Source organism: Pan troglodytes, chromosome 3, assembly GCF_028858775.2.
Source record: "Pan troglodytes isolate AG18354 chromosome 3, NHGRI_mPanTro3-v2.0_pri, whole genome shotgun sequence".
Lineage (NCBI taxonomy): Eukaryota > Metazoa > Chordata > Mammalia > Primates > Hominidae > Pan > Pan troglodytes.
In genome coordinates, this window is record NC_072401.2 from 154,092,579 (window position 1) to 154,107,646 (window position 15,068).

The 15,068-nt window shown below is 36.3% G+C and overlaps 1 protein-coding gene and 1 long non-coding RNA gene across 8 annotated transcripts in view; both read right to left on the bottom strand.

The window, feature by feature from the left end:
* Window positions 1-318: 318 nt before the first annotated feature.
* Window positions 319-6,122, bottom strand: LOC134809816 (uncharacterized). The gene is made up of 2 exons (XR_010156357.1): window positions 6,031-6,122; window positions 319-3,074 (listed from the first exon to the last, which is right to left on the bottom strand). It is a non-coding gene; the product is annotated as an uncharacterized LOC134809816 (long non-coding RNA).
* An 874-nt stretch (window positions 6,123-6,996) lies between these two features.
* Window positions 6,997-15,068, bottom strand: part of FBXW7 (F-box and WD repeat domain containing 7) — a 213,398-nt gene continuing 205,326 nt past the window's right edge. For all 7 annotated transcript variants that reach the window (XM_016952379.4, XM_054683425.2, XM_063809102.1 and 4 more), the window contains 4 exons: window positions 13,611-13,792; window positions 11,418-11,643; window positions 9,935-10,145; window positions 6,997-8,902 (listed from right to left, as the gene is read on the bottom strand). In XM_016952379.4, the coding sequence (XP_016807868.1) occupies window positions 8,634-8,902; window positions 9,935-10,145; window positions 11,418-11,643; window positions 13,611-13,792 (888 nt within the window). In that variant the 3' untranslated portion in view covers window positions 6,997-8,633. The remainder of the gene's footprint in view (window positions 8,903-9,934; window positions 10,146-11,417; window positions 11,644-13,610; window positions 13,793-15,068) is intronic.

Consider the following 15,068-nt stretch of genomic DNA (forward strand, 5'->3'; position numbering starts at 1 on the left):
GCCACATTGGCCAGGCTGGTCTTGAACTCCTGACCTCAGGTGTTCTACCTGCCTTGGCCTCCCAAAGTGCTGGATTACAGGCATGAGCCACTGCACCCAGCTGGGATTGCATATTGCCTTCTAACAGGGGAGACTACTGTCTTAGGTTCCCGGCACATTTTGGGAGGCAGTTCAAGCATTGCGTCCTGGAAATTTTACAGATTTCCTCTTCCAGATAAACTTTGAAATAGTAACCTGAAACATAGTTACCGATATCTTGTTAGTGGTAGTAATAATAACAAAGATGGCTAGTATTCATTAAACACATAATTAGGTCAGTACTGTACCAGATGCTTTATGTTATTTCATGTAACATTCACAACAGTTTCTTTTTTACAGATGATGAAAGAGGTTCAGAAAGATTTTAAAATCCTTTCGGAGTTGCATGAGCGGCTGAGATGGAATTTGAACTCAACTGTCTTCCTCATTCCTGATTCATAATAAAATAATAATAATAGCTGCAACATTTATTGAGAATTTGCTAGGTATCAGTATAAGTTCTACACGGTCCTGACTTTCCTGACAATACAGCATACAAGCTTGCTCCTTCACTTGCCTAGTTGTCTTTAGAACACAAGTACATCAATGGTGAATTTATTTATTTTTAACGTTTTTTATGTAACGAAAGTATCCATCTTCTGTAGAAACAGCATTTCTTTCCTCCTGAATTATCTGGTAGTAGTCTTTCTTTTAATAATATGCAATTTTACCTACTTTTCCTAAAATTTCATTACTAAGGAGATGGCTTAGAGTAGGTTCTTTCTTCTTAGGCAACTCACTCTCTTTTGTTTCTGCAGTTGAAAAAAAGCAGGAGGGGATTCACACAGCCAAACCATACCAGGAATCTACTACACATTTGTTCTTCAGGCCTCCTCTGTTGAAAACCAGGCACTGGCTTGAATAGCTTTATGTCAGCTTCTAGTTTGACAGGTCAAGGCTGAGGACTACATCATTTTCTGGCATGACCTATGAGATATTACGTGTTCCTGTATTTTCAAGGCAGTTGTGAATCAATATATAACATAGTGGTTAAGAGGTTGGGTTCTGGAACCTCAATGCCCGGGTTTAAATCCCAGTTTCTCCAAGTTTTGTTTTGTTTTGTTGACACACGGTCTTGCCCTGTCACCCAGGCTGTAGTGCAGTGGCACAACCACAGCTCACTGCAGCCTCAACCTCCCATGCTCAAGATATTCTCCCACCTCAGCCTCCCAAGTGGCTGGGACTACAGACGCGTGCCACGATACCAGGCTAATTTTTCTATTTTTTTGTAGAGATGGGGTTTCACCATATTGCCCAGGCTGGTCTTGAACTCCTGGATGGTCCTCCTGCCTTGCCTTCCCAAAGTGCTGGGATTACAGGTGTGAGCCACTGCACATGCCAGCCCCCCTTTTTTTCCTCTTGTGTCCTTGAGCAAGTTACTTGGTATCTTTGTGTCTCAGTTTTCTTATCTGTAAAATGAGACTTTGTATTAATAATAATAGTAAGCCATGGGATAGTTGAGAATATTAATAATTTAAAAATATTTAGAGCCATGCTAAGTGTTAAGTGCACAATGGCAGTTAGCTATGATAGTTTATTACAGGAAATAACAACAAACCACTCTTTAACAAATACTATGTGCCAGGCACTATGCCATACATGGTCTTACGTAGTCCTCATAATGTTTCCTCATTTATAGATGGGGTAAAACACAGAAGTTGAGACAGGTGGACATGGATTCATGTGGAAACTGATGAAGCTAATCTTGAGGCCCTCATTTAACAGATCCCTGGGAGAGCTAGGGGTTGCTGGGAGTTGTAGTATTTCAGGTGGGCAAGAGAAGCCAGGCTGCAATCTGAAGCATTTCTGATAATTGCCTAAAGAGATCTTATTCGGTGGCTCACGCCTGTAATCCTAACACTTTGGAAGACCAAGGCGGGTGGATTACCTGAGCCTGAGCTCAGTTTGAGATCACCATGGGGGCAACATAGTGAAGCCCTGCCTCTATTAAAATACAAAAAATTAGCCGGACTCAGTGGTGCACGCTTGTAATTCCAGCTACTCGGGAGGCTGATGCAGGAGAATTGCTTGAACCCAGGAGGTGGAGGTTGCAGTTAGCCGAGATTCAAGATTGCATCACTACACTCCAGCCTGGGCCACAGACGGAGACTCTTGTCTCAAAAAAAAAAAAAAAAAAAAAAAAAAATCTCAGAAGGATCTGCATTTCCTAGGCTTCTAGGCTTCAGTAATTTATCATCTTTCTCATTCTAAATGTTTATTTTTGGATCTAATTGTATTTTTTTTTTAAGAGAGTCCTTAAGTTTGTAAGCTTTAGGCTCCCAAAACCCAGATCCAACCCTGACCAGAGATGTATGCAGTTTTACTCTTTATACCATACTGTGTTCTTGCTGGATGTATTTAAGCTATCCAAACTCCCTTTAAAGGAGTGGAGAGCATACTCAAATTGAAAGACTTAGTTTTTCCAACTACATTTAGTAAGGAGTAAGGGTCTGATGAATCCTTAGTGGCTGTAACTAAGTTTAAAAAGCCTTGCAAATAACCTTCCCCTCTAGGTGAGTAGCAGGGTTTAATGTCTCTTTTATAATCGATTAACCTCCTGGAAAAGGGTAAATTGGCAATATACTTTTGTGGTCTATTACATTTGAATCTTTGATTTGCAAGTGGCTTCAAAATAATTTTACTTGCAGAGCACGGCCGCTGAAGCAAAACAGAATCCAAACAGCCTTCACAGGTTTTGCCATCATAGATATTCCAAAGGAAAGAATGAAACATCAAAATGTCCACTCAGTGGCTCCTTGTCCTTAAGAATCCTGGGGAGAAACAGATCATCTGAAATAGAAACTCTGCTATTTTTATACCCAATTGCAAATTGGGAAGTTGCCAGGCTTTTTGTCTCAGCAATGAGTCTTCCTAGGAACTGGATCTAGAATTTGTTTATACTTCACGCTCTGGTGAAAGGTGCATTCTGAATCCTTTCAGCTTCTGATGCTTTTCCTTTCCCTGAAGAACTCTTGAAATTTTTTGTCTCATTCAACCTAGAAAGAGAAGGTGGCAGGGTACAAAGTTGGCAAGAACCTCACTCATTTGGGCATCACTAGTATTAACTGAATGGATAGGACATGTTGGTTAGTCAACAATGCCAGATCTTGCTATGTTGTCTGCAATTCAAAGCAATGACTAGGCACTCCCCCAAAAAGGAGCTGGGTGCAGCTACTTTGGATCTAACTTCATATCCATCTCCTGGGCAGCAGAAAATGCCCAAATCAAAAATTATGCATCAACTTTTCAAATTACCATATGGTTGCTTGATGCAGGGCTCCAGGAACATTATGCACACACATTCTCTTCAGACATAGAGACCACTAATCTATCATGGAAAGGAATATTAGGAAGTCTCCTCTTGGCCACCAACCCCTTCCCTTTATGACCCATTCCTTATTTTTGATAGATGAAAAAAGAGGCCTAAGGGAATGATGGTATGACTCAATAAGAACAAGAGGCTTATTCTCAGTTTCCAAAATATTCTTGTGTATGTATGTGTAACTATGTGTAAACACATACACAAACACACATAAACAAAAGCCATCTTGAAAATGCAGTGAGGCAGAGAACATTAAAACAATCTGTGTCAGAAGCATTTATTCAAATTCATTCATCAGCAAACCTAAGCCACTGCTACTATTAGAATTACAAATGGCACTGCAAAATAGGAGGTTCTCTTCCAGTTGCTATAAGGGACAAGGCTGGATCCTTTATTGCCTGATGAACCTGAAGGAGTATAGGTTACAATTCTGATTTTTATTGGGGCCGGAGATGACTAAAAGAATGAAAACGAATTTGTGTCTGAGGGCGGTATTCATTGGGGAGAAATATTTCAAAAACTTTCCTTCTCCTGGAGGGAACCAATCAGAAAAAAATGTAATGTGAATCTATTTCTGCTATGCAAAGCAACGGAGCTTCATGTTTCTGGTTTCAACATGGAATAGAGGGAGTTACAGGGGCAAGGACAGTGGTGAGTAGGCGCCTCTGAGATGTCTTCTCTCCTTCACCTCTGTACATTTGTTTCACAGTGTGCAATGTGTATCTCAGGGAGAAGTGTACAGAAAACCAGGGCTCAGCTGGGTCTGGGAAAGCTGCCCTTGATCCCCATTTCACTTTAGGGAAGAGAAAAGCAAAGAGGTCTTTTGTAGCCTCTAATCAATTCAGGGAAATGGAAGAGTACACAACAGACTAGCTCAAAGCTGGTAGAGAAAATGGCTTAAAGCAGTTAATACAAATAACTAAATGTCAATTACTTTTTTGAAATGAAACAAGGCTGGTTGAAACATTTACTTACCATTTGGTAGGCATTAGCTTTTGCAACCTAATGAAATAGCTGTGGTAACTGAATCTCAATAAGGGGGTTTCAAAGTATCAAAATTATAAACAATTCTAATATAAAATAATGAGATAATCAACTCTGCTCAATTCAACAAGTATACTAAGTACCTGCTACTGGCTTTTATGGGTTACTTTTGTGTCCTAATTTCAGCCTTAGTTTCAGGCAATGTTTGATATTTGGGAACTTGTAACATCTAAATATGAAGTGTGCCTATATCTGTTATGAAGATTCAAAAATGTACAGTTACATGAGGTGGTAAAGTTTTTCATTAAAAAGGCCACAAAATGGAGTTTTCTTAGTGACCTTTTTACAACAATTATACTTTGATTCCTGTAGAAGGATGCTAACATTTTCCCTTCAAGCAAAGATTTATTGTAATAAAGATTAATTTATTCATAAAATGATGTTTAATGAACACCTAAACACAGTCATCCCTCCATTATTTGTGGGTTCTGCATCCACAGATCTAACCAAACGAGAATCAAAAATATTTGAAAAAAAGGGTGGCTATGTCTGTATCGAACATGTACAGACTTTTTCCCTTGTCATGATTCCCTAAACAATACAGTATAATAACTATTTACGTAGCATTTACATTGTCTTAGGTATTATAAGTAATCTAGGTATGATTTAAAGCATACGGGAGGGTTTGTATATGTTACATGCAAATACTATGCCATTTTATATCAGTGACTTGAGCATCCATGAATTTTGATATCCATGGGGGTGAGGTTGGGGAGATCCTAAAACCAATCCCCCCCAAATACTGAAGGATGACTGTATATACAAAACCACTGTTAGGTGCTCAATATCAGTCTGTCTCACAAGGTTTCTGTAAGACTCAAATGAGAATCTAGATGGCTCCACTTAAAAGAATGGACTGCTGTGTGTGTGTGCACGCGTGTGTATGTGTATGCTATTTTTATTACATAATCTGAGTGAGTAACAAATACATTCAATTCTCTAATATAGAAAGTTATCTGGGTCTATTTACTTAAAATTTTTAATAGAAGCTACCATTTACTGAGCTCTAAATGCCATCGGTATGCAATGTGCTTTACGTTTCACCTAATCTTTATAATAACCTTAGGAGATGGGTATCCTCTACATCTTAAATGAGGAAACACGAGGTCAAGAAACATGATAAAGGTCCTAGTAACTAGACCATATTAGAACTGAGATGAATTCAGGGCTATTTGTCTGCAAAGCCTGTGAACTCATTCTATTCTCTAAAGTTCTAAAAATGGGTGTTTCTCTTCAATTATATTCTAGTTAAGCCTCATTTATATGCTCTTATGAAAAATCAAGCAGTTTCAAGAACTATCAAATAGAATTACAACTTTTTCTTGACAATTCACAGTCATCAATGTGAACAGTAGTCACGGTTTGGGCAGTAACGTGGTTTACTCTAAAGACCCTGCACTTCACGGCCTAGTAGGATTTTTGCCTTGCATTCAACCAGGTAGTTTTTTGTTTTTTTCCTTTACTCTGTCACTTTTCCTTGTTATTTTTGTGTCTGTAATTTGCTGTGGACTAATAAACCAAATAACCAAATGTACAGGAATGGTATCTAAAGCAATGGTTCTGAAACTTTAGTATCCACAACTCACCTGGTGAGCTAGTTTAAATGCAGGTTCTTGGGTCACACTCCCAGGTGTTCTGATTTAGTAGCTTTGGGAGAATGAGGCCCAGGATTTGCCCTATGAGTAAAGAACACATACTTTATGACTATGAGAAAAAGGGGAGTCCATTTTCAGTAGCTTTTATATTTTCATCTACGGCCTGGTTAGTTGAGATTACTGGATGTGTATATATATATATATATCCTGCTATTTGAGATACTAAATATATTTAGAACTACACAGTTTCAAAAACAACTTTATTTTTTCCCCTTACATTATAAAATTTAGATTTTATAAAATTTAGATTTGTTGAACAAAACGGCTACAGAAGAGTCAGAAAGTACCAGAAAAATGGCTTATTTCCCTCTCAAACCTTGCTTTAGTCTGTCAAACTTTCTTAAAGAGCAGCATGTATTTAGTCTTTGGAAATATGGGTTTGAGTTCTGGCATTCCGCTAGTTCTATGATTTGACAAATTGCCTAACCAGTCTCAGCTGCAGATTTTTGCTCGTCTTTAAGATGGGAGATAATAGTGCCTACTTCTCAGGGATAGTGGGAGCTTAAGAGAGAATGAACAGAAAGTATCGAGGGTAAGCACTTAATATGTGGTCAAAATTTCAAAATGAATTTGTTATTTATAAGGCTTCTAGTTGTAATTATCACAAAAGTTTTGTGGATTCTTTGAGGGAACCAGATTTCATACTTATACACCCCAATGCAATCTACAGAGATGAGCACAGTGGAGTGTCCTCCTTCATAGTCTAGGAGAGAAATAAAATTTGCAGTTGCAGCACATTATCCTTACTTTCGCTGTATAAAACAGGCTTGAAGTATTGATTTCTATGTCACACAACAGGATGCAAAGAAACCAAGATTTTGCTTATTTAAATATTATAGACAAATCCTAAATACTTATAATGAAGGATTATTACTTCAGTGGAAGAAACAGGCATACTAACATGAAAAAACACATTTTATTGCACTTAAGTTATAAGAAAATAAAATTTCTAAGTGAATCAAACCATAGACACAATCCCTTTAAAGGTTGTTTTCCTCCATCATGTCAGGTTGTTACATAACTAAAATTAACCAACTTGAATCTGATTGTTTTAAATCAGACTATAAATAAAACAAACAAAAAAATAAACAGGAGGAGGAAAAAAAGATCGCCTAGGATACAGTGTTAAACCACTTTCACAGTTCAGCTTGAGTTGTGGCTCTTGGAGAATGAGGCAAACCATTTGACTTTTTCATTCATTTTGTTTGTTTGCATGTGACGCCTTTACTACAAAAACTGAATAGTTTCTGCTTTGTCAGTTACTCAGAGCAATAAAACTGTAACAGTTGTTTTCCCAAATACTGTAAAACACTAAGACTGACCAGCAACTTTATTTTAATTTTGTGTTTTATATATTTTTAAAATATTTTGTCAGTTTTACGATGTACGTTCATCCATTCACCACAGCCCTCAAAAAGAAAAGTTTCTCCACAGAACAGGCAAGTAATAGCTCTGTTCCAAGGAATGTGTTTTAATTTTTGCCCAGATAAAAGAAAATAAGCTTTGCACACACTCTCAATTCTTTACTTGCAGGCAAACTTCACTCTTTATTATCTGAAACTCTTCCATTCTCAGCCTCTTAGAGGCACAGATGGCTCAAGTTTCAGTGGCAAAAAGTCTTTTTTCCATAACCAAACTAGAGCAAATTTGGAATTCAGTCTGGGACTAAAACGTCACAGCAGAAAAAAAATAAAAAAAAATAATTTGCTTTTTTCTTTCTTTCATTTAGCAGCATAAATAAGTTTGGCCACTGGGAGTACAGTACAGGGGTGGGACAACAATCCCATATTTGAAGACCTACTTCTAGCACCAGCATCAAGAATTAAATCCATCTCAGGACTCACAGAACCCAGGACAACTTGCCACCTTTGAGCAACATATGCATTGAAGAATGTATATGGAAGCAACAGTAAATAGATTAACAGAGGCTAATACTGTGATTGATTGACATTGGCAATGGTTGGCAAAAAAAAAAAAAAAAAAAAAAAAAAAAAAAGCTTTTCATGATAACTGTACAAAAACAATTCACAGTAATTTTTTTAAGCTTTTCCACTCCAGAAAAATGACTTTTTGTTGCAGATGCTCTCTAATTAGAAAGTCAACCAGTACTTGTTTTGATGTTATTGCAGTTCCTTTCTAGGTGTCTAGCTGTCAGTGGTAAAAGAACAGGCTAGCAGAATCTGTAATGATGTTTCAGCATTAACACTGCCCAATGACCACTGGAGAAGAAAATAAAGAAATAATTGCACCTGGTTTGATTTAGAAAGTCTCATTTTGCAAAGCTGCCCTCAGTCAAAAGTGAAGCCTTTTATGTGATGAGACAGCAGACGTCTCTCTTGTCAGTTATGGTTTGTCATCTCTTCTTCTTTTCCTTCTTAGTCTGTAGGTCTTTTCAATCTGTTGCCCCAAGCCAACATCCTGCACCACTGAGAACAAGGGATTTTTTTCTTTTTCTTTTCTTTTTTTCTTTTTGCAGGGGGAAGGGCAGGGAGTATATCGTCTACACAATTGGACAAATTCATCTTTTCTGCTCTTCACTTCATGTCCACATCAAAGTCCAGCACCAGCAGCTTGGTTTCTTCAGTCCCATTCCGACTCCCAACTGCACACACCAGCTTTGTGTTTGAGGCTCTGATCCGCCACACAACTCCCCCACTCCCCCCACTCTCCAATGTGACTAGGTTTCGAATAAATTCACCCGTTTTCAAGTCCCATAGTTTTACAGTTCCATCATCTGAGCTGGTAATTACAAAGTTCTTGTTGAACTGTAAACAGGTCACAGCACTCTGATGCTTGTTGGGACCTAGACAAAAACCAAAATAATTTAATTACTGGTTAGAAATAATGGCTATGGGTTAGTTACATTATAATTTGTAGACTTCTACTTTAGAACATACAATAAATGCAACATTTGAAATGATACATATTTAGAAACCCATGTCCTCAGTATTTTAGGATCAGCATGGATGTAAGAAAATCTGGTAGTGATTTGTAACTGAAACATTAACTTTCAAGGTCTGTCTTCCAAGAAGCTTGGTTAGCTACCAGACAAACATCTTATTTTCTGGCTGTGTGAACGACAGCATTCCTTGGTGAGGATGTAGATAGTGCAACTTCATACCTTCTGCTGATGGACAAATGAGCACTAAGAGATCTATTACCCCACCACCATGAACCACTCAAAGCTGAATAGTCACTATTCCAAAACTCTGAGGAGAGACAAAACCAATGAGTAAAAAGCTGCAATGTTGCCTATCAGATAGCCCCACTGAAAAAACCACTTTCTAAGGGCTATAACAAATAGAAAAAGTTAATCATGAGGCACTGCTGTACCTCATCTAATATTAGTGATTTTCACTTGTTTCTTTCTCTACTTTAGTAGGCACTATTATTCCTCTCCATTCCAGTTAAGCACGTGACTAAGTGGAGGCCAAATAAATTTTCTATCAAGGATGCTGTTGTTTTTTTCAATAAGGTAGCCCTTTAAAATTGGACTACAAATTCAAAATGCAATGGTCAATCAAAAAATATAATGAGTACGTTGCTTCTATGATATACCCAAGATCTTTCTTCTCACTGTTCTTAAAGGTTAAGTAGAGTCAATTGAACATGCAGGAAGTGATTAAACAATTTTATATTACATATTAAAAACACAGTTTAAAACATTTCCTCAAGAGTAGACTAGTTCTGTAAGTTAGGGTGAAAATATTCATAAACTTTTCTGAAGTAACCATTCTGTATGAGATTGACTCTTTTTGTGATGCTAAGGCTCCATATTTCTCTTGAATAATGATCTCATTTTTAATGAACAAAACGAAAGGTGAGTAATACTTACCTTGCAATGTTTGTAAACACTGTCCTGTTTTGATATCCCAGATTTTAACTGTAGAATCTGCATTCCCAGAGACAAGAATATTGTCTTTGAGTTCCATTCCACTTGTTAACGACTGGTGCCCTGTTAACGTGTGAATGCAATTCCCTGTCTCCACATCCCAAACACGGATTGATGTATCAAGAGATCCACTCACCACATGGATACCATCAAACTACAAAAGACACAGTTTATTAGAATAGAAGTATGGATACTCTTCCTATCAATTACTGACCTTAATCCTAGTAGGAAAGGGGGAAGAGGATGGGAAACAGGTAATGCCAGGAACAAAATGAGGTACTAAGATAAAGTGGCAATGAGGATAAACTGCATGCCATCAAGCAACTCTACAATGTATGTTCTCACACACTTCTATCAGAAAGGCTCATCTTTATGCCAAGCAGCTTCAAACTAGATGCAGAAACAACTTAAAATGAAACCAAAGCACCTAAAATGAACAATATGTTAATTTTCAAATCATCTGGCCCCACCTAGCTATATATCATGGATGACTGAGAGAATTGCTATGAGTTTTACTTCCCACTAGGAAGCTGAGACTAATGACATAGCTTATGATAAACGGAATGCTTATCAGCACCTAAGGCATGAAAAGGGCTAGAGATAACTTTCGTGATGTTCAAAAGTAAGTTCCATTAAAAACTGTGTGTAAAATAAAATTTCATTTATAAGAACCTAATGCTAATTAGGAAATGTGCCAAAATTAGTACATAAGATTATGTACTAATTTGCTGAACATTAATGGGCAATAACTGGTAAATAAACTATATAAGCTATAGGAAATATTTTTACATTAAAAATGTTGCCTTTCTGGAAATAAAACAAGATTCATATTCTAAACTTCCTATTCATCTAGTTAATGATCTCAAAATATGGCAATGTTTTCAAGGATATGGGCTTGAAATATAAACCAAAAAAAAGAAATCGGTTTAGTCAACTTTACTTCTTTATGACTACAAATCAGTGGGCCTGGGACAGTAGAGTGCTTTATGCAGAAAGGATCTATTTCCACTTTGAATGGGGATGGAATCACAATTACATGGTCCATCAACTTTCAGCTATCAAAGCAAAGGGGCAGCTTTTGGCCATATTAATCTTCTGCAAAGGAGTTTCTTAAAATCCAGGTTACTCTCCTATGAGACTATTTAACCATTAATTAACATAGCAAAACTTAGAGACCCAAAGTGTCAGGTTGCAAAACAAATATTTGTATTTAGAGGAGAAATAGATCACAGAAAATTGAAAGCATTTAAATAATTTTGAAATTTACACTTTCTTCATGCCAATTTTAACGTATATAAAAACAGCAGAATAATCTGATTAATCTTTTTTGGACTGTACTGGATCAGCAATTTGACAGTGATTATCTGAGTAAAACAACCTTATGATTCATCAGGAGAGCATTTAAGGGAGAGATAAGAGATCTTACCTGTAATGAATAGACTCTATTAGTATGCCCCTGCAACGTGTGTAGACAGGTTTCAGTCTCTGGATCCCACACCTTTACCATAAAATCATATGCTCCACTAACAACCCTCCTGCCATCATATTGAACACAGCGGACTGCTGCAACATGACCCATCAAAACATGTAAACACTGGCCTGTCTCAATATCCCAAACCCTAAGAGTGGCATCTCGAGAACCGCTAACAACTCTGCAGAGGGAGAAACAGAAAAACAAAACAAAACAAAAAAACCCACGTTTAGAATTTTTAATAATATGAGAAAACATGGTAGATTTAGTCAAGGTTTTTTAGCTTTTTTTTTTTTTTTTTTTACACAGCAACAACCGTTTTCAAAAGAAATCCTATGTAAAACCTTGGTATATAAACATAATAAGGGAATGGGAAGTTGGGAAGCCTAGAATGCTGCATGCTTGGTTCCCTGACCTGGGGACCTTAATTCAGCACCTTAAGGTTCTGTAGGACTGAGTTTGAAAACCACTGTACTGTATTTTTTAAAAAGCAGCAGAAGCTGCCTCTAAATATATACAATAAGATTTTGATTTTAGAAATAAAATGTTAATGTGGGCATATGTATAAAATGTTAATGGGAGAACTCTAGGTGGTAGTGGTTTAAAGAATTTAAATTTTCTTTATGTTCTTTGCCATTTTCCAAAATTTCAATTATGAATGCATATATTCCCTTGTGATTAGGTAAAAAATTCAATAAAGTTTATACAACAAAACAAGTCAGAATTTGGAATTTAAACAGCTGCAGATTTGTGTTTACACTATACATTCCAGTAAAAATTAACCAGTTTTAGACATGTCCTCAAACACAGGCTGCTTATGCTTTTAATGATTAGATTTATAAATATGCAATAGGCTATAAAAATATTAAGAGATAAAGATTTTAAAAGATATGTACATCTTTAAAAACAATGGCTATCCCTTAAACATTTGGTTCAACATTAGCGCTATACTCTTCTGAAAACCAGAGCAATATACAAATACTGTAATCACTTTTGGATTACAAAACAAAGCTGAAAACTCAGGTATCCTTATGTCATTCTGAAGAGATAAAGAAATACCAGTTTCCATATTTTAAAAAAGTAGATAATTAAAGGGTTGAGAGAACCCTTTAATTGAGAACCTAATGTTGAGAGAACATAATGGAAACTGGAATACAAGGTCTCTTGATATTCATCCCCCAAATTTTAACAGTATAGCACACTGTTCAAAGTAGAGGTAAATGACAATTGAAAAGGTACTCCTTTTCACATATTACAAATCTGGTGTGAAATCTGCTTAATGTAATTGTTCTTAATAAAGAAGATGCAATAGACAGAATTAAAGGTAAAGACTGCCATGGATTCACTGTAAGGACCTTTCAGAGAGACCTTTTTTGACAAATAAGGTAGAAATCACACTTGTTTAACAGGGGTATGATGAAGATAATAGAAAGATAGGATTTTAATAGGAGGGCTTTACAGGAGGAGATAAAAGCAACAGCAAAGGCACTGAGAAGAAAAAGTCAAAAAGTCCAGTTTGGCAGAAACCGTTTTGAAAACTGGATCGAGGATTTCTTCCTTAATTCGTTAGTCAACAGTAGGCTCAAAAAGACTTAAGAACTGGGCAGTGACACTATCATAATTATAAAAGGACTATATGTCAGCTGTATAAAACATAAGATAACCAAGTTAGAAAGCTGTGACAATAGTTCAGAATGAGAGAACAAATTACCCACAGGCCTCAGCTTTTGCCTAGCCTTAGAGATAGGGTGGGTGTAAGGTGGGTAGGTAATTTAAAAAGGCTCAGACGCTTGAAGCCTGAATTTGTCCCACTTGTGGAAATAAGAATATCAAAAAAAGAGAGAGAAAACATGATTTCTGCTTGAATATGATGAGTCATCAAAGATACAGAACAACAAAAAGGATTAGAGAGTAGAGAGTTTCAAAGAGGAAGCCGACAACACTAGCAAATGAGAAAGGAAATTTACAGACAATCACCAATTTTAAGACAAAACGCTATGGCTTTCCTAGAATAGAAACATCTGAAGTGTAATAATTAAATCTAATTTAAGAGCACACTGTCACTATTTCAGTAACTCTACACAGAAAGGGCCCAAATTCACAAATAATAGAGGAAGAAGTCCCAACCATGACAAGATTTTCCCTTACCTTTTTTCATGAAGATGCATACAACGCACAGTGGAAGTATGCCCATATAAGGTGTGTATACATTCTCCAGTCTCTGCATTCCACACTTTGAGTGTCCGATCTGTAGATCCACTAATGATGATGTTGTCTCTCATTTGTGATGACCATACTCCACCTGTATGTCCCACTAATGTTCTCAGACACTGGAAAAACACTTAAGATGATTACTTTTGGGTAGAAAGGAAAAGTGATTTAAATAAAATTTAATAGCTCATTAAAATTTGGAGTAAAGTTACTTATTCAATTTGTTTGGCTCTTCAGAAAATATTACATCCGTATAAAATGATCCCATCACTATTTATTGTTTTGTTTATTCAATAGCATTATAAATTTATATAAGCACAAGCAATTGAGGAACAAGTATGTAGAAAGCAAACATATGATATAAAACATGATATAATAAAAAGGAAACACGATATGAAAGCAGTTATGATAGCTCTGGCCTGGCCTCTTTGATGAAATAATACTGAAATTGCAACTGGGTTTCTTCCATGGGAATAGATTCAATGAAAGTATGCCAACAGTATTGGGTGTGGCTACATACCACATTTCATCTGAATCTGCCCCAGGGCAGTAGTTAGGAGCCAGTGAAGCTACTTCTAGACAAGTAAAGACAGACATTAAACCCCTGAAATAAATCCCAAACTAATATTACACTATGGAAATATAAAGCTGCTTTAAAAAATTTTAACATCTGACTTGGAATATTTATAAGATACTTGCCAAGAAGCAACATGGTAAAAGACATTTTAAAAGACATGGATTTTTTTTTGTTTTCATACTCTCTTCTGTTATTTTTTAGGTGGCAATTACTTAATTCATGAAAATATTCTCTACTGGACAGATAAAAATAAATATTCACTAGAGAATCATTAAGGTATGATATGGTACACAGTCAAGCTGATTGCTTGGGCTTTTTCTTCAAACTTAACATTTAAATGCCTAGTCCACTCTCATCTCACAAGGGTTTGAGATAAGTATAAATTAACATGATTTATTAAGTTCTAAACTACAGGTAGGTTATCAACAAAGCAGTTTATAAGGAAAAATAAATATCCCTCAACCATACTTTTGAAAAACATTACAAAGTAATGAGGTATAACTTAGATAGTAAATAAAAGTGGGGAAAAATTGAGCCAAGAAAAACATAAAGCACCCTTGAAAATGTTAAAATATCTGTCACAAAGATAGACAAACTATGTAAATGAAAAAAAATTAATGAAACCTCTATCATGAGAAGCATCACTATCCTCATGCCATTGACTTTCATAAATATGGGGAAAAAAGCTAAGTTATGAGCTCTGATATTTGCTATCCAAATAACTGAGAATCAAAAATGAATTATTGTTTTGTTTTTTCCAGTTGCTACATGCAATGATATACACAAAATTATGACTTTGTGAAGTGGAGGAAGAGTAA